The sequence below is a fragment of the Phytophthora cinnamomi genome (assembly GCF_018691715.1).
Source record: "Phytophthora cinnamomi strain GKB4 chromosome Unknown Contig14, whole genome shotgun sequence".
NCBI classification, from domain to species: Eukaryota; Oomycota; class Peronosporomycetes; order Peronosporales; family Peronosporaceae; genus Phytophthora; species Phytophthora cinnamomi.
Genome location: NW_027150947.1, coordinates 1,001,198 through 1,025,772, shown reverse-complemented (window position 1 = coordinate 1,025,772; position 24,575 = coordinate 1,001,198). Strand labels below are relative to the sequence as shown.

Genomic DNA, 24,575 nt, shown 5'->3' with positions numbered 1-24,575 from the left:
GCTTCATACTTTATTGATGGGGTGGAGATCCCACCGCTCGTTTGGTTTTGCTGTCTCTCTTCGCTTCGATCGGAGTGATGGCAGGCTTGTCCCAACCTCATCTTCCCAGTTCCGTTCTTCCCGTTGTCAATGTTTCCAGTGCTCAGCGTAGTTTTGATGGTCTTGTTCCGAGTTATCATAGGCACACCAATTATTCACGAAATCTTGGCTCATCGAGGTCAGTTGACCAGATACCTTCATTCTGTCAACGCAAACTGACTGCAGATCTTCGTATATCCAGCGTACGATGCATTATTCCGTGCTGCTCACAGGACTCATTACCACATTCCAGTTATTCTGTTTTTGCCCCTTGTGGAGATCGCTCTGAAGAACATCATGCGTCGATGCACCGCTCACGCTGAAGACATGACACCTGAAGCAGTAATATTCACGGTTGACTTGTTCAATTCAACGTACATGGCTACGCATGCAGAGTGCTTCTTCCCTAGTGACAGTATCGGTGATAACTACTGTCGACCTGTCGTTGACGATAATGATGCTGTGCGGACTGCGCCATCGCACTGCTGCAACACTCGTGAGATTTCAACATGTTGCAGGAAAGAATCATTTGATCCAAAATTTGCCAAGGGAGCTGTGCGTACCGTTTCGAAGTCCTGGAAGCTTCGAGAAACAGACTCGAGATGGTACCCACATTTACTCTCATCCCCTATAAGCTTGGCGTGGCGGATGCGAAGTTAATGGCTTTACTGGACGATTTTCTGAAACGAGGGATCGCTGAAGTTGATCAGAGTCAGACATCATTCTGCCTAAATCGAAATAGTGCAATTCACCCTTTGGTTCTTGACGTGGCTAATCCAAGCCCTCCATTTGGGAGGAAGATGTTCGACCGGTAGAAAGCTCAGAAAAATCATTCAGGCCTCACGATGCGCTGCTGCTCCAGCATTCACTCGAGACACTTTTCACCATTGACGTCGCCTAATACTTGGAAGCCGTGCTACTCAATTCACTTCAACTCGGCCCCCCAATACAAGCCTCCTTGAAGCTGTCCGCCCTCTAATAAGCTCACCTCTTCCATACAAACGCCAAGTCACCTCCCTGCATCCGCCCGATCTTTGCCCAAATCCGAGCAGCTCCGTTAAGAAATCAGATTCATTCCAACGATAGCATGAAGGTGTTGAGCTCGCTGCTGCTGTCTTCGGTCGCCTTCGCCCCCTGCTCCGCGCTGACGAGCGAGCCCCCCGCGGCCGTGGGCGAATCGCAGCGGCAGGCGTGGGAGGCCTTCGTGGACTACGCGCTCGACTTCTCCAAGAGCTACCAATACCAAGACAACGGCCAGGCGCTGGTGCTGCGTCGGTTCCGCGCCTTCGCCACGAGTCTGGAGCGCATCGAGGCGCACAACGCCGCGTATGAACGCGGCGAGTTCAGCTTCACGCTGGGGCTCAACGAGCTCGCGGACCTGTCAGATGCCGAGTACCGGCAGCTTCTGAGCTACCGTGCGGACTCGAAACGCTCCGGTGGCGCTGCCGAGACGTTCTCCGTTGCCCCGGAGAGCGTGCAGAGCCTGCCCGAGAGCTGGGACTGGCGCCAGCACGGCGCCGTGACGCCCGTGAAGAACCAGGGCCAGTGCGGCTCGTGCTGGGCCTTCTCGGCCGTGGCCGCCATGGAGAGCGCCTACCAGCTCAGCACGGGCACGCTCGAGTCCTTCTCGGAGCAGGAGCTCGTGGACTGCACGCTGGGCGGCGTGGACGACTGCAACCACGGCGGAGAGATGAGCGAGGGCTTCGAGGAGATCATCCAGCACCACGGCGGCAAGATCGACCGCGAGAAGGACTACGAGTACACGGCCGAGTCCAGGGGCGTGTGCAACGCCAAGGACGACAAGGCCCTGGGCCACTTCTCGGCCTACGCCAACGTGACGTCCGGGGACGAGGCGGCGCTGCAGGCCGCCGTCGCCACCAAGGGCGTGCAGGCCGTGGCCATCGACGCCAGCAGCTTCACCTTCCAGCTCTACCGCCACGGCGTGTACAGCTGGCCGCTGTGCGGCAACGCGCCCGACGCGCTGGACCACGGCGTGGCCGCCGCCGGCTACGGCGTCTACAAGAAGAAGGACTTCTGGCTCGTCAAGAACTCGTGGGGGGACTCGTGGGGCATGAAGGGCTACATCATGATGAGCCGCAACAAGGACAACCAGTGCGGCATCGCCACGGACGCGTCGTACCCGATTATGACCAAGGAGGAGGATGTCCCGTCGGAGCCCCGCCCGGTCGTCGTGGAGGAGACCACGGAGGTGGCCAGCATCATGTGAGCGGCGGTGACAAACCCGCGCCGTGGCAACGCTGGCTGTTGCTGCGAGGTGGCTGACTGCCTGGAAGGTTTGAAGGTCGGCAGACGGCTGCTGTTATGAATGCACGCGCTGTATCGCTCCATGTGCTGTTCTGAGCTTACTGTTACTGAGCTCGTTCCTCGTGAATCGCAGGTCACAAGTTCTGTATCATCATGCCTCAGACTGTCTAATGGCCACTGGTTCCAATGCAGGAATGCCGACTTGTTGGAGCGGCAACCCACTGGCCAGCACATCGTTCGTGCGTTCCTTTTCGGAGGCGTTGATGTCTTCGGTTGCTGTTGCGCAGCACAAGTGCGCTGGCCGACCGCCACTGGCAGACCGCCATTGGCTGTTGCCCTTTGTTCGTGTACCGGTGCCCAGCTGGTGCTTTTGGCACACGTCGCAGGGCATAATCGGACATAGTCGGGTAAAATGCAAACTCGTAATCGACCCAAAAGATTGCGGACTGTATCCAGCATTGCCCAAAGCGAGACCGAAATGCTACCACCGTCTCAGCACCGGTGCTTCATCGCAGCGGTGCTCGTTTGAATCTAGATGGCTATGCACCAGTCCTTCTTGGCAGTTTTGCACAACGCTCTCGCTTGAGTCTATGTAAATGGCAGTTGCTGTCGAAGCTGTAACAGTTCGGAGTATTCTCAGCAGTATAGGGGGCCCTTAATCGCTGCAAGGGTGCTCTATCGCAGGGGTGAAGATAAGAATTCGATCTCGTCGGAGATCGGCAAAATGGGGAAGCGCAGAGTCCGAATGTATTGGCTCCTTGGACTATGCAGCGAACATACCTTGGCAAGCTGAGGTGAAGCAGTGTTGCTGAAGTTAAACGCCTATAATGCTTTCTTTTCAGATACATGCACTCGACTATTGACACGATGGAGCGCGATATTTTGATTAGCGACTCCACAACTTCGTACATGTTAAATTCGTGCATTTGCTTTTGGCGTGAGTCATACCAACCAGGACTCCCTCGCTATTAGTTTTGATATAAACTAAAACAGGTTCTTACGCAGCGCTAAGTTCTCCGCAACCGTTGCGCCTACAAATATTTCTTGCAGCGCTAAGTTCTCTGCAACCGTTGCGCCTACAAATATTTCTTCCACGTGCGTTTTAGCGCCGTGCGATGGAGGTGGAACTTCCACATCGGGACTGCTTGAAATGGGCGTTTCATTCAGTCATGTAGGACCCAGTTATTTGGGTCTGTGGCCCGGCGTTGCGGAAAACGTGCCCAAAGCGTCCATACAAAGATCAATATCGATTCTGAACGCATGACGCCCTTCAAGCGTCCGATCGCGCTTTGCCGCGCGAACTGCAAGTTGGCAGCAGCGAAGCGGCGACCTGGGTGGATGCAAGAGCTGCTAGTGCAAGGAGGACGAAAGCATCGGCAGCGACAGCAGCAGCAACATCTAACTTGACGAGCCTGGCAGGCAGCCCCGACCAGGAGAAAAAGATCCCGCTGCAGCCGCAGGATAGCCCAACTTCAAGCGACGTCACGGCCCGGATGACGTCGCGCGGCCCGGTCGTCCACCAGGAATGACGTACCGTGTCTTTCCCCCAAGCAGCCAGCGGCCGACATGTGACGCGCAGGGGCTCGTCCTACTCCTCCATTGGTCAAAACGACGCTCTAAAATCGCCCATTGGCCGGCCGTGCGTGCGAGGCAGAGACGGGGCGACGTCATGTCTCGCGTCGCACTTAGCAGGGAACCCTCACTTTTCGAGTGTCCATTGCTTGCTGCGCAACGAGTGGACATGTTTTCACCCTCGCTTGGGCCGTTTCCCCCTACATTCCCGTGTTGGTGCCCACTTCCCGTTTTGCCAGCAGTTGCCAACGTGCATCAAGCTTCAATCTCTCAGCATCAGTCATGGAGAGCCTCAGCCCCGCCAGCACCAGCCCCAGCAACAACGCCCAGCTGCAGATCAGCTCCTTCGTGTCGCTCGACGCCGACGACGAGATGGCGCAGCTCATCCTCGAGGTACTGGACGAACGAGACAGTTCCCTCCCCAATTCTACGGTACCGATGCTAACGGACCCTTTTTGCCCATTTCCAGGAGCTCTCGTACATGCGGCGTTCGTTCACGGGCGTGGCGGCTGAGATCGCCAGCTCCCCCTCCAGCGCGTCCACGGGACTCAACGCCATCTCGGAGGACGACGAAGAGGAGGAGGACTAGACCGTCGGTCAGACATTCCAATGCAATCAATAGAGAACCAACCATGCGCGGAGAGGGACGGGTGCATCACGCGGCCGGAACTCGCGCAGACCCCGCTGCTGTGAGGCCGTCGCGGCAGTGCGGTATTAGCACGATCGATACGGAGAAAGAGGGAGGAGATAGCAGATTGCAACGCGTTATTTATTGGAAACAATGCAATTTCTTGCTCTATTTGTGGTGGTGCGGGCACATGCGTAGTGAATCCATATACTATATCTCTTGCGGTTTCTGGTGGTGGCTCTTTCCGCTGCAACGTGCGGCTTGCAGGACGCGAGTGAGTTCTGGTGGTGGCGGATGGATCCGCTTGCGAACGAGAGGACGGCCCCAATATGACGTGGATCCCCCTGCTCTTATGACACGCATCGGACACGATCTTGAAGCCGCGCGACCTGGGGCTGCCATTGCAAGCACATGGCCGACCGAAAAGTGCCCCCACATGGCGTTTGTCCGTCCCGACAGGAGGCTCCTGGCCCCAGCTTGGTTGAGCGGTGAAGATCCTCCGTGACGAAAACTTCGACCTCGGGCTAATCTCGTTGCGAGGAAGGGGAAGACGAGCCCAACCCTCCTGTACGAGCGACTGTTGAATTGGACTCGAGGGGCAATATATCCCCGACAACTCGCTCAGCCCTGGTGTCCAATGGCTACATGAAGCTGCACGCAGCCCTCAAAGTACACGCGAACCTTGCAGTGCAGTTGTTCGTTATGAAGCTTATTCCAGTACACGCCAAAGCCGTGGGATCCAAGTCTTCGGCTTGTCAAGCCGCCTTTACCTTTAGTCAAAAGTACGTGGGACGTGCCCAACGATTACAGCACAAGAAGGTAGTGCTGGATAGTGCTGTGCTGTCCAGGCAGCATCGCAGAAGCAGGCACAACTCGTGTGGATTCTCCCTTCTTATCCCTCATAGAGCGTAGGTTACTGTCCCCCCGCCCTTGCACACCCCAAGCGGCTTGAGCCTCAAGCCTGATTCGGCGCAGTCTCACCACAGGTGAGTCACCAGTTCAAGCAAGCCCCCCCCCCCCCCCCCCCCCTCCCGCCATGTTCGAGCTCTCGACGGCCAAGGACGAGTTCGTCTCCGCGTACACCAACAAGCTGGAGATCGGCGCTGGCGCCACTGACGACTTCGACCGCAATGGGCTCCGCCTCGGCCGCTGGTCCGTCGGCCTCTTCGGCTGCTTGAGCGACTGCATCCCCAACGGTCTCACCAAACAAACGTAGTACAATGGATCCCCACTCTACCCTCTCCTCTGACGCAGCCACGTGCCCGTATGATGCAGGGTTCATGGCCTTCCTTTGCCCCGGGGTCTCCGTAGCTCAGATCGGCGCTCGACTGGGGCTCGTGCGCTACAAACTGATGCTGCAAGTCTGCGCGGCGTTGTATCTGCTGCTGCTACTGACTGTCGCAATGGACAGCGTAGTGCTCAACTTCTTCTGCGTGGTGGTGGCTGTTGCCGCGGCGTCTGCAGTAGTCCGACTGAGGATGAAGATGCGGGTGCTGTTCGACATCCCTGGGAACATTGCGCTGGACGTGGCTAGTGTCTTCTTGTGCGCCCCCTGTGCGGTTGCGCAGATGGCCAACCATGCACAGGCTTACAAGCCTGGGACGTGCTTGTTCCGCGCTCGATCGACACTCGAGGGATACGTTCGGCAGTGAAGAGGGGGAGGAAGATAGCGTGGGTGAAGCTCGCAGTCATGTAGTTCATTGACACTTTTACTCTTTTAGCTTGCCAATGCCTGGTGGCAGCTTCGAAATTCAGTGAGCAACGGGCCCCTGCCACAGATACTCAGATACTCCAGCCTGAGCGCGCCGATAGGGAGCTAGCAGCGACTAAAACCGTAATTCGAAGCACAACAGGGTAATCGATTTTTTTTTCTGCGGCGCGGCAGAAAAAAGTTCACAAAGAGCAATTTTGACAACCCCGCAGCAGCAGGTAATTGAAAGCCTTTATGGGTGCCGGGGCTCCGCAGCATTATCCTATTTCTCAATTGGCGCGCCTCTATGATCGCTCTGATATGGAACTTAGTACATCCCACGCGAGACGTTCACCGCCGCGTCCATAGTAATGATGAGTAAATAACTTTGATTCGACATACTTGGATCGTGTGCAGCTTGACAGACTACTTCGGCGATACAAGCGAATCGGCGGGGTTCCTTATTGAGGGATTTGTGTAACGTTTTATCTAATTTGCTCCTGTTTCCGCTCGCCACCTTTTAGAGCAATTTCATTCTATGTTGCAGTTCTTCGAACTGCCAGTTGTCGATATTGATCCGATCAAATCGGAAACGATCGCCTTGAAGCGAGCTGGCGCCGAATTTTGTCCCGTCGCCTGGGTGGAGCTCGACAATTCCAAACCAAAGCTAAGCACAAAGTCGAACAAACGAAGTTTTTATCGCGTCAACTGGCATCATCTTAATGGGCACGTCGAATAATTGAGCATTTAGCGAGCGCTACGAGCAATCTATTATCTATCGCCTCAGGAGTGGAAGTAGCTGATGCAGTGGTTTACTTGATGAACACCTACGGAAATTCCCAAATAAAAGAGTTTTACCCGTGTAATACCCTCTAAAATATCCAATGTTTACTTGGCCAATAGAAATGGTTGTGGATATCTAGTGGGCTGAAGTCCTAGTGTGGGCCCTGAAACGGTGGGCTTCAATGTGTTTTTATAGGAGGGATACTTGCTAAGTATTTTTATGTGTATGAAATTCAGTGCGCAGGTATGAGGCCAAGACGGCCGAGGGGCACTCTAGAAGCGTAGTGGCATCATATGTTCTCCTAATAGCCCTGTTTTCTTCTCAGAAGAGCGCTCAACATGGTTTTCTGGTTGGATATAGAGCAATCCTCGGGATTACTCCACCCTCGGAGGCACCGCCAGTGTAAGTGGGTTGGTGAAACCCCTGATGGTTGCAACGTGAGGGACCAGAATGATCTCAGCCGAAGACATCGTAGGTATAGATGTCTCCGAGACTATAGCTAGTTTTCAATTGACCTACACCAGACATTCGCCCCTGATTGATTTGCACTAGAATCTCGTATAATACAGTCTTGGTAATTTCCGTTAGTTTATTGCCCATAATTTATTGACTTGAGTTGCATCCCTTAGTTAAATAAAATAAATATTTTCCCGATCTTAGTTTTGACAGGCAAACTGTTTAAGTAGCCAGGATATACCTTGGTGGCATACCGGCGAATGGAATGGACCTGAATTTGACAGCATAGTGATTGACGAAATTTTTATGATTAAAAAATACCCCGAGGGGAATGTAGTACACGCATTATTGTCTCGTCGGAGATAGTTAGCGGTATTCGTGTAGCCCCAGAGGATGAGAACTTGCGCGTCTTCGAGACCAGACGGAGCATGTAGCGCTCATGGGCCAAGGGTCCTGACTCTCAGATAATCGGGTACCTTCCGAAGTGTTGTTTTTAATAAATTATGAGTGAACAATGGTACTCTGGCTTGATAAATAATGATACGACCTTGGGTGCATTTCGTAATCTTTATGGCATTATCTCAGCCAGCAATAACCAGTTAAAAGGTTAATCAATATCGGTAGCCGATTACGGTATATCTCTCGTATCTCTGGCGTGGACGATCACGGCCATCGACTCTTGGAATTATGAACACTGGTTTAGGGTAAAGTTTAGAGCGAGTTTGACAGGTATCCAAACATAGGAACGACCCTTTCTTTAGATTGTATTAGCCAAGTCGATTATTAAGTAGCAGATATGAAGGGGTATATAAACATATCGTGGTAGGTTTTCACAAAGCTGTCAACGCTGATGGTGAAGTGGGACCAGAAAGAATCGCCAGTTTGCATCTCGAAGGCGACCACTCAAGAAACAACAACCTCAATCGATTCCTGCCAAATATGCGCCTCGGTCACGTCTTGCTTCTGGTTGCGGCCACGTTCTTTGCAGTCTGCAATATTTCTATGGCATCTCCGAGTCGCCCTACGCTAAGAGCCCGAAACTTGCTCCAGTCAAGCGATACTGTTCTGGATGGCAGCAACGCTCGGAAGTACCTTCACACGGAAGAAACGAATGCTGACACCGAAGAGAGAACCCTTGACCTGAAGAAACTACTTATGTCTCCCCGCACGCAGTCGAACGTCATAAAGTTCAACCAATCTGTAAGACTCAAGATTCAAGTTTTTGAACAACTGGAACAGATATATCGTGGAGAAGATCAAGGTCACTCAAGGAGAAGCTCGGTGTCGACGATCACCAGTCGAACTTCAACGCCGACCTCCCCCATCCCCAAAGCTGAACAACCCTCGTCTCGTAAAGAGTGATGGTGTGATACGTCCAATAACTGGCCGTGCGCCGCTCCAACTTTAATAGCACCATCACGTTGCTTGGTGACCACCGGCGCTGACCTCGATACCAGAATGTGGCTATGGGCCCGAAAGAATTCACTGAAGCCAGACCGCAACTGTGAGCAGTCACAGAGCGTTGTCTGTGTCAGAGAATAAAGTTAGAGCTTAGCTTTTTCGTTGGAAGCTGACCGAACTGGGCACGACGGACGTCTACAAAAATATCCTCCTAAATTGACATTTCATTGACGTTAAGTGATTCGTCTCTAAGAAGCGCCCACGAACTTCAGAAATTGGATAAATAACTGCTCGTTCAGCAGGACTTTGTGTAGCACGAGTCGTCCTACACCGATCACAGTATTTAGTGCTAAATAAAGCTCTGAGCGATCGAATTGACTCTATTTAGTGTACCTCCAAATAGAATTGAAGTAAAGGCACAACAAGTGAGCCTTTAGCCAACTGTCCTATTTCGCTATGGAACGCTCGCTTACTGTCCAACACCGATCCCAGTATTTAGTATTAATAACACTAAATCTCAACACGCGAGAAAGGTGTAGATGAAAAATACAAGTATTTCGAGGAGTTAGCTACTCCAGCACTGTCATTCGATAGAATTTGTACTAAAATTGTAGTTCTGTGGATGATTTTCACAGATCTTATTAAACATACCCCTGCTCCAAATGGAATGTAATGTTCAGTACTTAGGAATCCTAAGTTAGGATCCTTGACAACACTACCAACGAATTCATATCTGGCATAGCGTGTTGTTTGGACATTCATAAATGCCACACAGTACGAGACTGAGACTGTCTATCGGATACGAGCTTATCAGCCGCAACAGAACAGATAGCTTCCGTGTACAGGAAAACCCTTGATGAAGCCCTTCTTAAAGCTCACCTACACATTTGCATGTCAGAAATACCGACTTTAGTGGTATCATATATATGGAAAACAATGATGTACGAGCATGAAATCAACCCACCACACACTTCAAATCAGGAACGGCCTCGCTCCAACACCATGGTGCCCACACAAGGCAGCGCAGCCTCACTCGTCACCGCCGCGGGCAACGGCGTTTTCGACACTGTCAAAAATGAATTGGACAGGGGTGACGATATCAACGCCGTCGACGAGGACGGTCTCACGGCGTTGCTGTCCGCCGCCCGAAGCGGCCATCTACAGATCGTCACGTTCTTACTTGAAAGGGGGGCGGACGTCACCATTGCCGACCACGACGGAGACACGCCGCTGCTCGCTGCAGCATCCGAAGGTCATGTCAAAATTGTCGGCATCTTGTCAAAAAGTGGGGCCGATGTCGAAAACTCGAGCGAGGACGGGAACACGCCCCTCATCCGAGCGGCGAAGAACGGACACTTGGAAGTTGTCCAGTTGCTATTGGAACTAGGGGCTGACATCAACCGGACTAACCAATTTGGGTCCACTGCTCTTTTGCGGGCTGCAGACGATGGTCACATTAATGTAGTCAAGTTCTTACTGGAGAAGGACGCGACTGTGGACTTGGCTACCATTGACGGATTTACTCCGCTACTCTGCGCGGCTTCAAACGGTCACCTTGAGGTTATGGAAGTTCTACTGGAACATGGAGCGGTTGTCGAAAATACCAATAAGGAGGGGGCTACCGCTCTCCTGATAGCTGCTGACAATGGTCACGTTGACGTTGTCAAGTTTCTGACAGGGAAAGGACTTGGCGTCGGGACGGCTACGAATGACGGGTTCACGCCGCTTTCCAGCGCTGCTTTGAATGGCCATATTGACGCTGTGCAGTACCTGCTCGAGCAAGGGGCTGACGTGAACGCGGTTCACTCGACTGGCACTACAGCTCTCCATTGCGCCGCTAGCCGCGGACATGTTGACATTGTGCGAGTTTTGCTGGAGAAGGGGGCAACTGTGGATGAAGCCACAGAAGCAGGGATCACACCTCTCATGCACGCTGCTTCGAACGGCCATATTGGTGTTGTGCAGCTTCTGCTCGACAGTGGAGCTAATATTGAAAATGTCGACCAAAGGGGCTTGACAGCTCTACGTTTTGCCGCCGGAAAAGGGCATCTCGGCATCGTACGTCTTTTGTTGGAGTGTGGAGCTGCGATCGAGGGAGGATCGACGCCTTTAATCTCTGCGGCTATGGAAGGTCATGAGGATGTAATACTCCTACTGTTGGAGTGTGGAGCCTCAATAGATGCCACGAGCGCTAACGGATCGACGGCAATCAGCTGTGCAGCGGAGTACGGCCATTTTGGAGCCGTGCAACTGCTGTTGGAGCGTGGAGCTGCGATTGATATACCCGATATGAAAGGAAATACAGCTTTAATTGGTGCTGCTTCGTTCGACCATTTAGAAACTGTGCGCTTACTGCTTGAGAAAGAAGCGGATATTGCGAAATTTGACCAAGAGGGGTATACCGCGCTGAACTGCGCTGCTCAAAATGGCCACGCAAGAATTGTACAGCTCCTGCTGGAGAAAGGAGCCGACGTTAACCACGCGTCGACAGAAGGGTTTACACCTCTTGCCAGTAGCGCTTCGCAAGATCATATCGAAGTCACCCGCCTCTTGCTTGAACATGGAGCAATCATCGACATATCTTCAAAGGAACTTGTGTCGCCTCTTATCTCGGCTGCTTACAATGGACATTCTGAGATCGTTCGTCTTTTGCTGAAGAACGGGGCCGACACTAAGACAAAGTATGAGGGCGGCTACACGGCGCTCTCGTACGCTGCTCAGAATGGTCACATTGAAATCGTAGAAGCACTTCTGGAAAGTGGGGCTTCTATCGATGCTACTTCGGACGATGGAGCGACTGCACTTCTCATGTCGGCACTATTCGGTCAGCTAAACGCCGCTCGTGCTCTGCTAGATCATGGAGCTAGCATCAATTTGCCCGATTCAAATGGAAATACCCCGCTAATGATGGCAGCGGCAAACAAGCACGTGGAAGTAGTGGAATTGCTCTTGAAATCGGGAGCAGATGTAGATACGAAATCACAAAGTGGAGAAACGGCGTTGCGCTTTGCCGCGCACGGAGGCAACGCGGAATGCATCCGCCTCCTCCTGAAGTATGGTGCTGGTGTGAACGTCCTTGGTAGCAATAATTGTACAGCTCTTCAGGGATCAATCGCTAGCGGCCATATCGAGGTTGCCAGGCTCTTACTATCGCGTGGCGCTGATAGTAATACGCTTGATGACGATGGAGACTCGGTACTCCATGAAGCTGTGCTGCACGGATACCTGGAGATCGCAAGGCTATTGTTTGAGCACGAAACAGATCCGAACGTGCCGAACGTCATGGGTTGGACTCCGCTTATCCTGGCGTCTCAACGAGGTCATACCGAGATTGCGAGTCTCCTTGTTGAGAAAGGTGCTTCAGTGAATTCGAAGACAAATGATGAAAGGACTGCCTTATTGTTTGCTGCTGAGGAAGGTCATCTTGAAATCGTACGCCTCCTCTTGGATAATAACGCCGCTGTGAACGTGGTGGACGATGAGAACCAGACGCCATTAATGAAAGCTGGCTACAGAGGACACGACGAAATCGTACGTTTATTGCTGGACAACAATGCTGACGTGGGCGTGGCCAACAGCTCAGGCCTGACAGCAACAGAGATCGCCCGCAGGAATTGCAGATACGAAATCTGGCGAACTCTTCAAGAGCACGAAGCAGCACAAGCAAGTTCAGCAACAACGGTACTAAAGGTTTCGAACCAACAAAGCAAGCCAGACTGGTTTATTCCCAGTCGAGAAGTCCGCAAGGACCAACAACCATTCTCCGCTGGGTCCTTCGGTAAAGTCTACAGGGGATGGTGGCTCAGTACTAGAGTCGTAGTCAAGACTGTTACCGTCGTTAACGAAAAAGAGAGCCGCACCTTCCACCGAGAAGCGCGCATCTGGCAGAAAGCGAGGCATCCGAACATCGTTCCCTTCTTCGGCGCCTGCGACGAAGGTTCGACGTACTTCTTCGTGTGCGAGGAGGCCAAGGACGGCAAGCTGCTCGACTACCTGTACCACGCTAGGGAAGAAGGTCGGTCGCTGGTTTGGAGAAAACTGCTGGACGCGGCACTCGGACTGCACTTCCTGCACGAGAGACACATCGTGCACAGCGACCTCAAGTGCAACCAAATCCTCGTGAGTAAAGACGGCGTGGCCATGCTGACGGACTTCGGCTTGAGCTTCTTGGCGACGGAGCAGAGCGGAGACGAAGAGAGCGTGGGAGCCATCCGCTGGAAAGCACCCGAGGTTATCCGCAAGGTCAAACCCGTGGTACCCAACGCGCAGTCGGACGTGTACTCGTTCGGCATGTGCGTGGTGGAAGCTGTGACTTGTGACGTGCCGTGGGGTCAGCGCGTGCCCGACCCTGCGGTGAAGTTCCACGTGACTCGGCAGAAGTTCATGCCTCGGCCGAAGGCGTTTGTAAGCGATGCGCAGTGGGAGCTGGTGCTGGGTTTGTGCGCGTTCGATCCGTCGGAGCGAATGAAGTTGTCGGATGCGATCGAGGTGATCCGAAGTTTCGCGGAGGAAGAGCAATTCCAGGAGCGACTGCAGGTGATGAGGAAGGAGGCGGATGCTGATGATATGAGCGACATTGCTATTGGTGTCTCTGAGCCTGCAAAGTTTTCTAAAATGACGATGGGGAGTGTGCGAGCGCTGACGAAGATGAAATCGCTCGGTCGTTCGATTCGTGGGGGGCGAGGGTTGGGCAGTTTAGTTGCAGCAGCTTAGCACTTGGATGCATTCATGATGTCGGAAAACATTGCCATTCGGCGGGGTGACAAGCTCTCATAAACCACAGGTAACTTACATACTCATGTATACAGTACCTGCGCCTTATATTGTTGTGAACACTGGATTTTATTTTATCTAAGCTCAATGTCCAGTGAGGAGGAAGTGCCTGTCATGACGTTTGTATCTCAGGACTGAGATATTATAATAACAGTGTACCAGATGCCAAAGCAGCAGGATGCGTAGAAAATGCCGATTAGTGACTGCAACAGATTTTTTGCGGGAAATTCGCTCTGCACAAGTTTCCAGTTCATGACTCTTTGGTATTTGGTAATCACACAACGAAAACGCAGTCAACGAAGCAAGTGGTAACAGTGAAATGGGGATTGTCGATACGCTCACGTTGGTTTCAAAAGACGGAAATCTTGACGCTGTCAAGCAAATACTGGAGAAAGCGATCGACGTAAACGCGACGGACGACAATGGTTCGACTGCGCTCTACATTGCAGTCGAAAATGGCCACCTCGACATCGCTCACCTTCTATTGCAGAAAGGAGCCGAAGTCGACTCGGCGACTCCAAGTGGGCCACCCCTCTCATCTGCGCTGCTACGAAGGGGCTAGTGAATATGGTTCGGCTCTTGCTGGAGAACGGAGCGGACTTTGATAAGGCCGATAAAGAGGGAAATACACCGTTAATTATTGTTGCCGTCGAAGGTGAAGTCGATGTCGTGCGTCTCCTGTTGGAAACTGGCGACAATATTGAGAAGACGAGCAAGGACGGCAATACGCCCTTGATCTGTGCAGCCAAGCAGGGTCATTTGGAGGTTATCAAGCTCCTTCTTGAGAAGAATGCTAACATTCATCTCACGAACGAGCATGGATCGACAGCGCTCCTTTGGGCTGCAGACTGTGGTCACTTGGATGTTGTGGAGTTTTTGGTGGAGAACGGTGCCGTGGTTGACCAAGCTACCAACTACGGAGTCACACCCCTCATGGACGCTGCTTCGAATGGCCATGTTGCTGTCGCACGGTTTCTCCTAGAGAAGGGGGCTGCTGTTGACAAGGTCGACGAAGACGGACGCACAGCTCTGTCGTGCGCCGTTGAAGCGGGCCAGTGTGAAGCTGTGCAGGCTTTGCTGGATGGAGGAGCAATGATTGACGCCCCGGATTCCCAAGGGACTACCACACTCATGTTTGCTGCTGGAAATGGCCACGTCGATATCGCGCGACAGCTTCTGGAGAAAGGGGCTTCTATTGATCTGCCTTCGAAGAAGGGAGTCACGCCATTGATGAGTGCAGCCTCAGGCGGTCATGTCGAGATATTGAAGCTGTTGTTGGACAAGGGGGCCGACATGAAGAAGGTCGACAGTGATGGATACCCAGCTATGAGTTGGGCTGCTGAACACGGCCACACCGAAGCTGTGCGCTTCCTGGTGGCAAACGGAGCTGACCTCGACCTACCTGTAAACTCTGGAGCAACTCCTCTCATTAGTGCTGGCCTACACGGTCGTGTTGACGTCGCTCGATTGTTGGTGGGGGATGGTGCAGACATTGAGAAAGGTGAGAAGAACGGACTCACGGCATTAGCTTGTGCTGCGCAAAACGGTCACCTCGATGTCGTTCGCTTTCTTGTTGAAAGCGGCGCAGATTTCGAGAAGGGCGTGCAATACGGATACACTGTTCTAGGGTGTGCTGCTCAAAACGGACACATCGAGATCGTGCGCTTTCTCCTTGAAAAAGGAGCGTCAGTCAATGCTGGGGGCAATAACGGGGCTACCGCGCTCATTTGGGCTGCCAATGAAGGGTTCGTGGAGATCGTACAGCTTTTGTTGGAAAACGGAGCAGCTATCGACCAAGCAGCGGATAAAGGGACGACTCCGTTGATAGCTGCTGCTCAATACGGCCACCTTGATGTTGTCCGTCTCCTGCTGGAGCGTGGTGCTTCAATCGAGCTCACGAGGAGCGGGGGCTCCACAGCTCTTATCACTGCTGCATACGAAGGCCATTGCGACATCGTGCGACTTTTGCTGGAGAAAGGAGCGGATACCGAAAAGTCGTACGACGTCGGCTACCGCGCGCTCACCTCAGCCGCTCAATATGGTCACATCGATGTTGTCGAGGCTCTTCTGGGTGGTGGGGCCGCCATCGACGCCGTATCCGATGATGGGTCCTCTGCACTCTTGATCGCCGCGACATTCGGTCAACTGGAGATTGTCCGTGCACTCCTGGGTCATGGTGCAAGCGTCGACCTCGCGGATACGTATGGGAACACCCCACTAATGGCGGCAGCTGAAAGCAAAAACGCTGGCGTGGTGGAGCTGCTGTTGAAGGCTGGAGCCTTCGTGAATGCGAAGACAACCAAGGGAGATATGGCGTTGTGCTTTGCCGTATCACGGGGAGATGTCGAGTGCGTCCGACTAATCCTCGATCACGGTGGAGATGTTGATCAGCCACTGGACAACGGCTGCTCTATTCTCCAAGGCGCACTTGCTGCAGGGCAGTTGGAAGCCTTCAAGCTGTTGCTACCGAGAACTGCAGACCTTAACACCCAAGACGACGACGGAGACACGGCGCTGCACGAAGCCATCACCAACGGCCACACGGAGGCAGTCCGCTCGTTGTTAGACTTCAAATCTGACGCCAATGTGGCGAATAGCATCGGGTGGACGCCGCTTATCGCAGCCGCGCAACGAGGTCACGTTGACATCGCGACGCTCCTCCTGGAAAACGGGGCCGAAGTGGATACCAAAGCAAACGACAGCCGAACGGCTCTGGTCCTCGCCTCGGAAGAAGGTCACGTCGACATCGTTCGCCTGCTCTTAAGCCACGGCGCGGACGTAAACGCTCTGGCCTCCGACGACCAGACGGCGTTGAAAGCTGCGTACAGAGGCCACGAAGACGCCGCCCGCTTGTTACTGGACAACGGCGCGTCCATCAACTTGACCGATAGCTCCGGCCGAAATGCCGACGAGATAGCGCGTCTGAACAACAGCGAGCGATCCTGCTGCACTCAACTTAATAGAGTACATGTATATCAATACATACAGCAGTACAGCAACTTCAATGTCATCTTCAAATTTACGCCAATTTTACCCAATTTCACGTGGCACACACCACTTTCTTGTCAATCAGTCGGAAATTCAGTAACTGATACAGTAGGGTATTTACTTATCTTCGACAACGAAGATGAAGATGTATCATTCGGGCAACATTCCTGCAACCTGTGAGAAACAACCGTCAGAAGGGTCGTCCAAACTTTTGGTTGCCAGTGAGAAACAGAAGGGAAAGTAGAGCAACGATGGCGGATACTGCTGGCGCTGACACCGACACCATAGTTGATCTGATGGATAGTGAGCTTGGTTCATCACCAAGGAATCAAGACGCATCCGCCTGGTCAAAATTCAATAGTTTTCTACCCTATATGCAGGTAAAACGTTAACTGTAGGGAATCTGTCTACTGCAAACGTGACGAAGCACATGTTTGGAAATCTTTTGTCCTTCTTATTTAAGGACCCTGATATTCATTGACAACCGCCCATGAACTACCTGAGCTCCCTCAAGCAACAGCTCGAAGAGACCACAGGAACATACTTATTTTGCTCAAGCCCCGAATGGTACTGTCGACGCAGGCGACATCCGGAGAAACAGTATCTCATGGTAGCAGTTTCAACTGTCAAAAACCTTAAAGACCAAGCACCACCAATGACCATGGATGACTTGATTTCTACCATACCCTTCCTGCAATACGACAAGAAAGCTCTCATGGACCGAGCGCTGCTGAACAAACAGTGGCTAGCAATAGGCCGGAGTTCTGATGTTGGTATGATTCATTTTTCTGACTTGCACTGGCACGGCAATTTTTTCCTCATTGATGTAACTCGGTGGATGCGCTTTGCTAGTTCGTTGTGTGTACTGCGTAGTACTGAATGACGCTGTTTAGCTTCAGCATTAAAGTCCAACAACAACATAGCATCTCGATTTTCTGCTCTCCAATCAGCTGGAATGTTGATCCTTTTCATGCTCTAGCGTCCCCATTAATTGTAGATCCCTATGATGCCTCACCCAGAGTGTTTTTACAAGTTACGGAAACCGATACGGATGCTCATGTTGCAGCATATATCTACCGCTTACTGAAGTCTTTGTATGATTATGATACTCACGCTAGCCTCACGAAAAATTTACAGTCTCATTCTGTTCGACGCGGAGGGGCAGCTCCAACCCCACCGTGAATTTGTTCGACTTAGCGCATCGTGGTCTCTGGTCGATGGACGGGTTTGTAACTCTGCTGGAGTACATTCCCCCCACGTTTGCGTGTGATCAAAACGTCGCCATATTCTTGGTGGTTGAACCGATTCTAAGCAAACCGGATATCCCCCCTCACTTTCCTGCTTTGACAAGGAGTCCTATCAAACAGTTACAAGAGTCAGCCAATTTACACAACACCTTCGTTTGTTACATTTCGCGAAAGTGGGTCCAAAAGGGTTCGCCGATTGCTTAACGGCGACACTGCTAATGTACTACCGCAATACACTGGAGGTTGTTACCCCCTAATATATCTTGCACCAGGAGCTACAACGTGTGCGCGGCACGCTACCGCTGCTCATATCGTGTCAAGATGAACTTCACAGCTGGGGCAGCATAATTCGCAAACGAGTCGTCATGGATAATATCTTGTCCCTGCCAATTCAGAAGGTAAAAGGAATTCTCTCAGGGGAAGAGCAACAACAACTGTTTGTTGACTTTTAGTGATACTCTTGAGCGTACCCTCAACGGATATCAGCAATTAACGATCGAAGTTTTGAACGTGTTGAGTACTTGCCAGGCGTAACTACGATGACTTGCACAAGCGACACGAGCACTGCGCCAGCTGTCGCAACCGTCGCTCCTCCGTTAGTTGGAAAAGCTTGGACCAAGAATCTGACGTCATTAATAGGAAAACGGCTTTCAGGTTTTTGGTTCAATTCGTGATGGAGGGTCTTGGTACGTTGACAAAGGCCCCAGGTAATCGCGGTCAGAAAGACGGCTTGCGCGCGCTCGACATCATGGTATACGTGGTGGATATGAACAGTATTCCTTCAATGCCCGCAACAGCACATGAAATCCAACGAATTCCATGGATGGCTGCGCTGAAAGACACGGCGAAACAATGCGAGGATTTGCTAGGAAACGGTTTCGCCAGTGCAACAGTAGGAGCACAACGTAAGCGCCGACGGACTGGAAAAATTATTGGTATCGTCAAGGCATGGAGTGAGCTGAACGACCAGCAGCGACCTGCATTTCGCTCGCTACCGCGAATTCGCTTTTCAATTACCCGTGGTGATCCTGCTTCAAAACCAGCCAAATAGCTAGCTACTCGGTAGTAAATAGGTCCATTAACAATCTCATTCAGAATCTCCATTTAACTGTTAGGGTAGACCATCTCCATACCGCTACATCGTCCACGTAGTGCACTAGTATGTCACGATGCTGTCTGCCACTTCGTTCACCAGCTGCAACCTCCGCTTAATTCACTAGTCTTACACTAGTAGACCGCGATGCTGGCCGCCACTTCATTCGCCAGCTGCAACCTCCACTTAGTTCACCAGTAGGCAACGAAGCCGGGGGGGGGGGGCACTCCGCTCACCTCCACAGTATTCCTCAATTTCCCCAACTAGGGCGCGCACTCTAACAGCATGCCTCCACATAGCACACTACACGAATATGGCGCCACACAGGCCACCAGCACGCCGACATCTAGCCCGTCGCTCTAGCCATCCTTCTGCTAGACACACGGCCCTCAACAGCAGACCACCACACACACCACAAGAAGGAAACCACCATAAACTCCTCAAGCACGTCGCCAAACAAAAATTTAGCCCGACAGGTCGTCACGCAGGTCCAAGCAGTTCAGTCGCAGGATGACGACCAGGGCGATGGGCAGACAACCTCGCACACCACGAGAGCACAGCGAGCAGGGCGTCACAACGGCCACGAGCTGGACGACGAGCAGGATGCTGTGTACACCATGGGAGGAGGGCGAGTCGGCCTCCACACGGGCTGTCCAACTGTTCTTTCGTCCAGTCTGAAAATCCGCCTCTGAATGCCACGCCCAAGCTGATTGGCGGTGAAACGTAGGCCGTATTTGGCACTTTGTATATAATCGTAGGAAATATCGCGGACAAATCGATAAAAATGTGAGTAATAGCACAAATGAACATATAGAAATTTGTATACACTCCCAAAGGCGAAGTGTTTCGTAGGCGACACATGCGACGTGCTAGGATTGGTACAAAACAATTCACGCCGTCAAGTCGATCTCTCCTGCATCATGAAGACCCGCAGCGCGACCGATCAAGTTAAGGAGAACCTGTCTTCGAGCACACCTAGCCTGCCGCTGTCCACCTCTAAGCGCGGCTCGGCTCCGCCCACCACTGAGCCCAGCTTGGCCTCAAGCGCCTCAAGCTTCTCGAGCACCACCGAGTCCAGCTCGACCTCGAACGTCACCGAGCCCAGCTTGGCCTCGAGCGCCATCATGGCCCCGGTCTCCATTGAGTCTGTCTCGCCTCGTACTCCACCGTCGAGCAGTCCATCTTCAGCGCCTTCGTCGTGCAACGGTGACGTGTTCCCTTCATCCACCAGCTTGGTGGCGTCCCCCTCCCCCAATCGGCCAGCTCGCCGTCGAATTGGGCTGCTGCGCAAAATGGGAGTGACAAAAGAGAAGTCACTGTGCAAGATGTGAGGGATGCGTGCGTGTCTTCCAAAACACAGCGCGCGTATCGAGGTTGCTTGGCGGTTATATCTCGGTGGATTCGATCAACTAAAGGCGACGAGGCACCGATGTATTTTACAAGCACTAGTCAGCTCGACCTCACATACTTTACGCCGAGTGATTTTGAGGCGTTCCTGTTGGAGAAGCGCAAACGTGTCAGTGTGGGGACGCTAAGTGGGTATCGCAGCGCAATAAAGGATCTCTATCGGCGTCGAGAAATACCTCTTCCTGCAGCTTACGAGAAGGGAATGGCTACATTCTTTTCAGGATTGAAACGCATGGAGGCCTCAAAGCTTCAGTCGGGGTCGCCAAAAGAGTCCGGCAAAGACCCGATACCCTTCTCTTTGTACCGGGAGTTGTGCCGCTCTACACTTGCTCGACAAGACGGTGGCTTTGCCCACATGTTTCTCACTACCCAATGGAACTTGATGTGCCGATCGGAGTCCGTGCAGACACTATGCACCGAGCACATGAGCTGCCATGACGACAGTGTTGGGTGCATTATGTACAAGTCGAAAACGAATCAGGAGGGCAGTGGCCCTAAAGACCCCCGTCACATGTATGCAAATCCGCTTAGCCCGGAAACATGCTGGATAACGTCTTTGGCTCTCTATTTAGCATGCAGACCAATGCAGTCGCCAGGTCTTTTGTTTTCTGGGTCAGAGCAGAAAGCTAGATTTGGTGGCATTCTCCGGAAACTTATTTCCGAGCTCAAGCAGCAGACGCATTATGGGACACATTCACTTCGGAAAGGTGTTGCGACCTTTGCTTGCAGTGGCTCTACTGGTGGGCCGTCCATCGCTAGCGTTTGCTTACGTGTAGGATGGTCGCTTGGAGATGTCCAAGATCGCTACATTAAATATAAAGCTGCAGGAGATCAGGTTTTGGGGCGAGTTGTTGCAGATCTGCCATTAAACCGCCCAGCATTTGCGGTCCTGCTGCCACACTTTAAATATAACGAGGATCCTACTCTGCGCTCGTGTGTTCAAGAGATGTATCCATCACTACACAAAGTCAGCGGGCTCAGTGACATTCTTAAGTTGTGCATTGCTTCGTTGGTAAAGCATTCAGTGTTTCTTCGTAAGGCACTACCACAATCACACCCACTGTTATTTACCTCTCTGTTTCGGAACGAAGGAATGTTGAGTGAACTGTCGGGGATGTTGGCGGCTGGTGATGAAACGTGGATGACTCCTACCGGAATTCCATCCCATGTGGATATTTACAAGCAACTTCAAGGAGTCCAATAATCTATTGACAATCTACCACCGGTTCTTATTGATGGCATGAGTGAATTAATAGAGAACAAAGGGGTTGCGGCAGGCAACATAACTCGAGATGTTTTAGAAAGCACATAACTCGAGATGTTTTAGAAAGCACAATCGAAAGCGCACTGGAACGCGCCGGCCTCGCTCATGCCCAAGCAGAGGCAACTCAAATATCGTCACCAGAATCAAGTTCGAGTACGGCACATTATTACAACGGCAAGTTCCACATGCTTCCCGAAACTTTTGAGTTCCCCAAGGTTGGGGCATACGGTGCGTGGCAGTTGTGGTGGTTTGGCGACAAAACAAAAGGCTACCCACCGTTGAAGCGAGTCGGCACGCATGATCTACCTCGTGAACAAATGCGAAAAACATTTTCGGACTGGACCAACCTAGTAAAACGGATTGCTGTATCGACAGCAGAGGCTGGCTACGAAACTAGATTAGACATGACTCAAGAGCAGGCACAACAAATATTTAGGGTAGGAATGGAGAACTTGCCTCTCCTAGCTTCGACTCGCAAGCGCAGAGTATCCGAGCTATCCCTCGGAACTACACTCCGCCTAGCACGTCAAGCAGCTTCTAAGCGCTCGCGGGGCTTGCTATAATTGGACAAAACTCAGTGTATCTCCACCAATAATAAGAGAGACTTTGTTGCCCGCGAAAATTCCTACGTTTTTTCCTAGATAAGTGATTATATATAACCAATCGAGGCTATCAGCGAAGTTAATTGGGTTCGAGTATTCTGGTATAGTCTAGCCAAGTGTACTGGCTACTTCACGAATATACGTTAACTTCGGCCACGATCTAATAGACGTAAACGGCCGAAGATAAGCCGAGTTTAAACGGTACAGTAGAGATATTTACTTTTTCCCTTGGGACTTCATGAAACAACGTTTTGTTTCAGCCAATCAAACGAGTCTTCAATGTGGGATCGAAGTCAGACATGGCGATGTACTGCAAGGTGTACGGCAAGAACTCCCCCCCCCCAAAAAAAAAAAATAAATAAATAAATACGCAAGGCGATCAATCGAGACTCCTACCTTCGCAATCGAGAGAACATTCTCAACAAGTGGGGGCATCATCGCGTGTTCGATTAATCTCGTCGTCTAGAAAGTAAGTAAATTAAAATTAAAATTACTGTTACAAAAATAACGTTTTTTACAGAGGCGCAGCCTTTCAGCCTGTAGGGCATCGCCAGCGCACCGTCACAATACTGGCAGCAAATCAGAATAAAAAACCGTAACTGCCTATATGCGAACGACAGCAAACATAGCAAAGAGAGTTCAGCGACTGTTCGTAGTGAAATCTTTTTGATGAATAGCGATTCCGGTGAAGACAGTGCTGGTAAAAACAGTTCGTTGACGAACGTTTAAACCGTTCGTCGTGCCTTTTCCGTTTTTATAGGAAGGTCATGTCAAAAATATTGGTACCCTGTTCCAGTCGAACGAACGTTTAAAACTTTCGATGGGGCGTTTAAACAGTTTTAGAAAGTTCAAATTGTGCACTGCCAGCACTGGTGAAGACGCGGAGCTTCGTAGCGGCAGCGGCGACGACGACGTACGTACCCAGAGGCTCCATCATGTGTATATACGTCCTGACGAGTGTATCTGCGTGTATGTGGTGTGTGCCATGAAGCAGGCTTTCATGTCCCACTCTCTCTCTCTCTCTCTCTCTCTCTCTCTCTCTCTCTCTCTGCACAGAGAGGACCTCCTTTAGGCGCAAGCGAGTAGGTTCGGAATTTGGCAAAGCAGCGAACCTTAACCAAGATTTTGAAGCTGCATACTTGCAGCTTTGGAGCGATTACTTCTGCTATGTTAAGCCTGGGCTCGACGGCCTGGCGCTGAAGCTGTGCCAGCCCCGCGGAATGCCAGGTGCGGTTCGGAAACCGACTGGGCTTCCCGGGATGGGTACGCAAGCACCGGGCCAGACATAATAAGATTAGGTATATTTAGTTTAAGTATACGAAGCCAAGTGTCGATGTAGTATACGGTACTACGCCAATGGCTGGTATGGAGCCATTAGGGTTAGGGAGACCTCCTCTCTTTGATACAGAGGCAGGATTTGTGCGATGAAGAACGGAAGCAGCGGATCGGAAGCGAGGACGGTGTCCTCACTTCTGCTTTTGCTTTGGACTGAGCACGTCTGTTAGATAGAATTAGGATAGCGGTAAAGTGGCTAATAAAGACAATTTGCAAACAAAACAAAAGCGTTCTTTCACTTTAACATGCTAGAATCCTACCTATCCCCATAAGCTCTATCGACGGAGGAATTGTACGAGTCGCGCACTTTTCGTACGCCTCATGGACGCTGTTGTTAAGCAGTGCTTCGACGCGATTCTCGACCGTTTTGCCACACTCGTTCAGCTGGGTAACAGAAGCGATGCACCCACAAAACATTCGTACTGCCAGGCTAAGCTACTTCACCCGTTTTGAGACAGCATTTTGGGGGAGTTGAAAGCGCTCATGGTGTCGAGGCCGCAATTCATTGTACTTGGCCGCTACTCGCTCCCAAAGTTGTATCCCTTCTTGCCGGTAGCAGTGACGCCGCACTTCGGGATTGCTAGCTAAGCCTTGGTCAGCACCTTGATCTCCGAGTGATTCCAGTTTGGCCCTCGTAGTGTTGTTTTCCGCCATCCTTTGTTGGCGGCATCACGCACTTCCTACGGTCTGCAGCGCTAAGTGAGATTTTAAAATGACACATCACACCTTGTCCGCTAGAACGCTGTGCGCAACTGAGCCAACACTACACAATTTCCCAATTAAGTTCAAATCCATCCTATGAGCAATGCAAAACGAGGTTTTACTAGATAAACCTAAATTTGTTTTTATTAACAAGAAAAAGAACGTTTCCCACGAGTGCGAATCTCGCCCAAATCGTTATCCCAGATATTGCGCACGTCTTTAGAATCCATTCGTTTTGGCGCGAAGCTGGCGTCAGATGTCAGATTGGGTTTTAACTGAGGAGCAAAGGC

At 51.7% G+C, this 24,575-nt stretch overlaps 6 protein-coding genes across 6 annotated transcripts; 5 read left to right on the top strand and 1 right to left on the bottom strand.

Moving 5' to 3' along the window:
• Window positions 1–1,165: 1,165 nt before the first annotated feature.
• IUM83_01211 (papain-like cysteine protease C1) lies at window positions 1,166–2,514 on the top strand (the record flags this gene model as incomplete). The annotated part of the gene is made up of 3 exons (XM_067925049.1): window positions 1,166–2,301; window positions 2,373–2,380; window positions 2,477–2,514. The coding sequence occupies 3 exons, from the start codon at window positions 1,166–1,168 to the stop codon at window positions 2,512–2,514; spliced, it is 1,182 nt and encodes a 393-aa protein (XP_067797527.1).
• A 1,683-nt stretch (window positions 2,515–4,197) lies between these two features.
• IUM83_01210 (uncharacterized protein) lies at window positions 4,198–4,504 on the top strand (the record flags this gene model as incomplete). Its single annotated transcript, XM_067925048.1, has 2 exons — window positions 4,198–4,308; window positions 4,385–4,504. 2 exons carry the CDS (start codon window positions 4,198–4,200, stop codon window positions 4,502–4,504), a joined length of 231 nt encoding a protein of 76 aa, XP_067797526.1.
• A 1,075-nt stretch (window positions 4,505–5,579) lies between these two features.
• Window positions 5,580–6,195, top strand: IUM83_01209 (Transmembrane protein; the record flags this gene model as incomplete). Its single annotated transcript, XM_067925047.1, has 2 exons — window positions 5,580–5,739; window positions 5,819–6,195. The coding sequence occupies 2 exons, from the start codon at window positions 5,580–5,582 to the stop codon at window positions 6,193–6,195; spliced, it is 537 nt and encodes a 178-aa protein (XP_067797169.1).
• A 3,681-nt stretch (window positions 6,196–9,876) lies between these two features.
• On the top strand, window positions 9,877–13,587 carry IUM83_01208 (TKL protein kinase; the record flags this gene model as incomplete). Its single annotated transcript, XM_067925046.1, has 3 exons — window positions 9,877–10,932; window positions 11,533–11,927; window positions 12,042–13,587. 3 exons carry the CDS (start codon window positions 9,877–9,879, stop codon window positions 13,585–13,587), a joined length of 2,997 nt encoding a protein of 998 aa, XP_067797170.1.
• A 627-nt stretch (window positions 13,588–14,214) lies between these two features.
• IUM83_01207 (TKL protein kinase) lies at window positions 14,215–16,735 on the top strand (the record flags this gene model as incomplete). The annotated part of the gene is made up of 2 exons (XM_067925045.1): window positions 14,215–16,611; window positions 16,721–16,735. 2 exons carry the CDS (start codon window positions 14,215–14,217, stop codon window positions 16,733–16,735), a joined length of 2,412 nt encoding a protein of 803 aa, XP_067797162.1.
• A 2,704-nt stretch (window positions 16,736–19,439) lies between these two features.
• IUM83_01206 (uncharacterized protein) lies at window positions 19,440–20,116 on the bottom strand (the record flags this gene model as incomplete). The annotated part of the gene is made up of 2 exons (XM_067925044.1): window positions 19,440–19,581; window positions 19,935–20,116. The coding sequence occupies 2 exons, from the start codon at window positions 20,114–20,116 to the stop codon at window positions 19,440–19,442; spliced, it is 324 nt and encodes a 107-aa protein (XP_067797152.1).
• Between the last annotated feature and the right edge of the window lie 4,459 nt (window positions 20,117–24,575).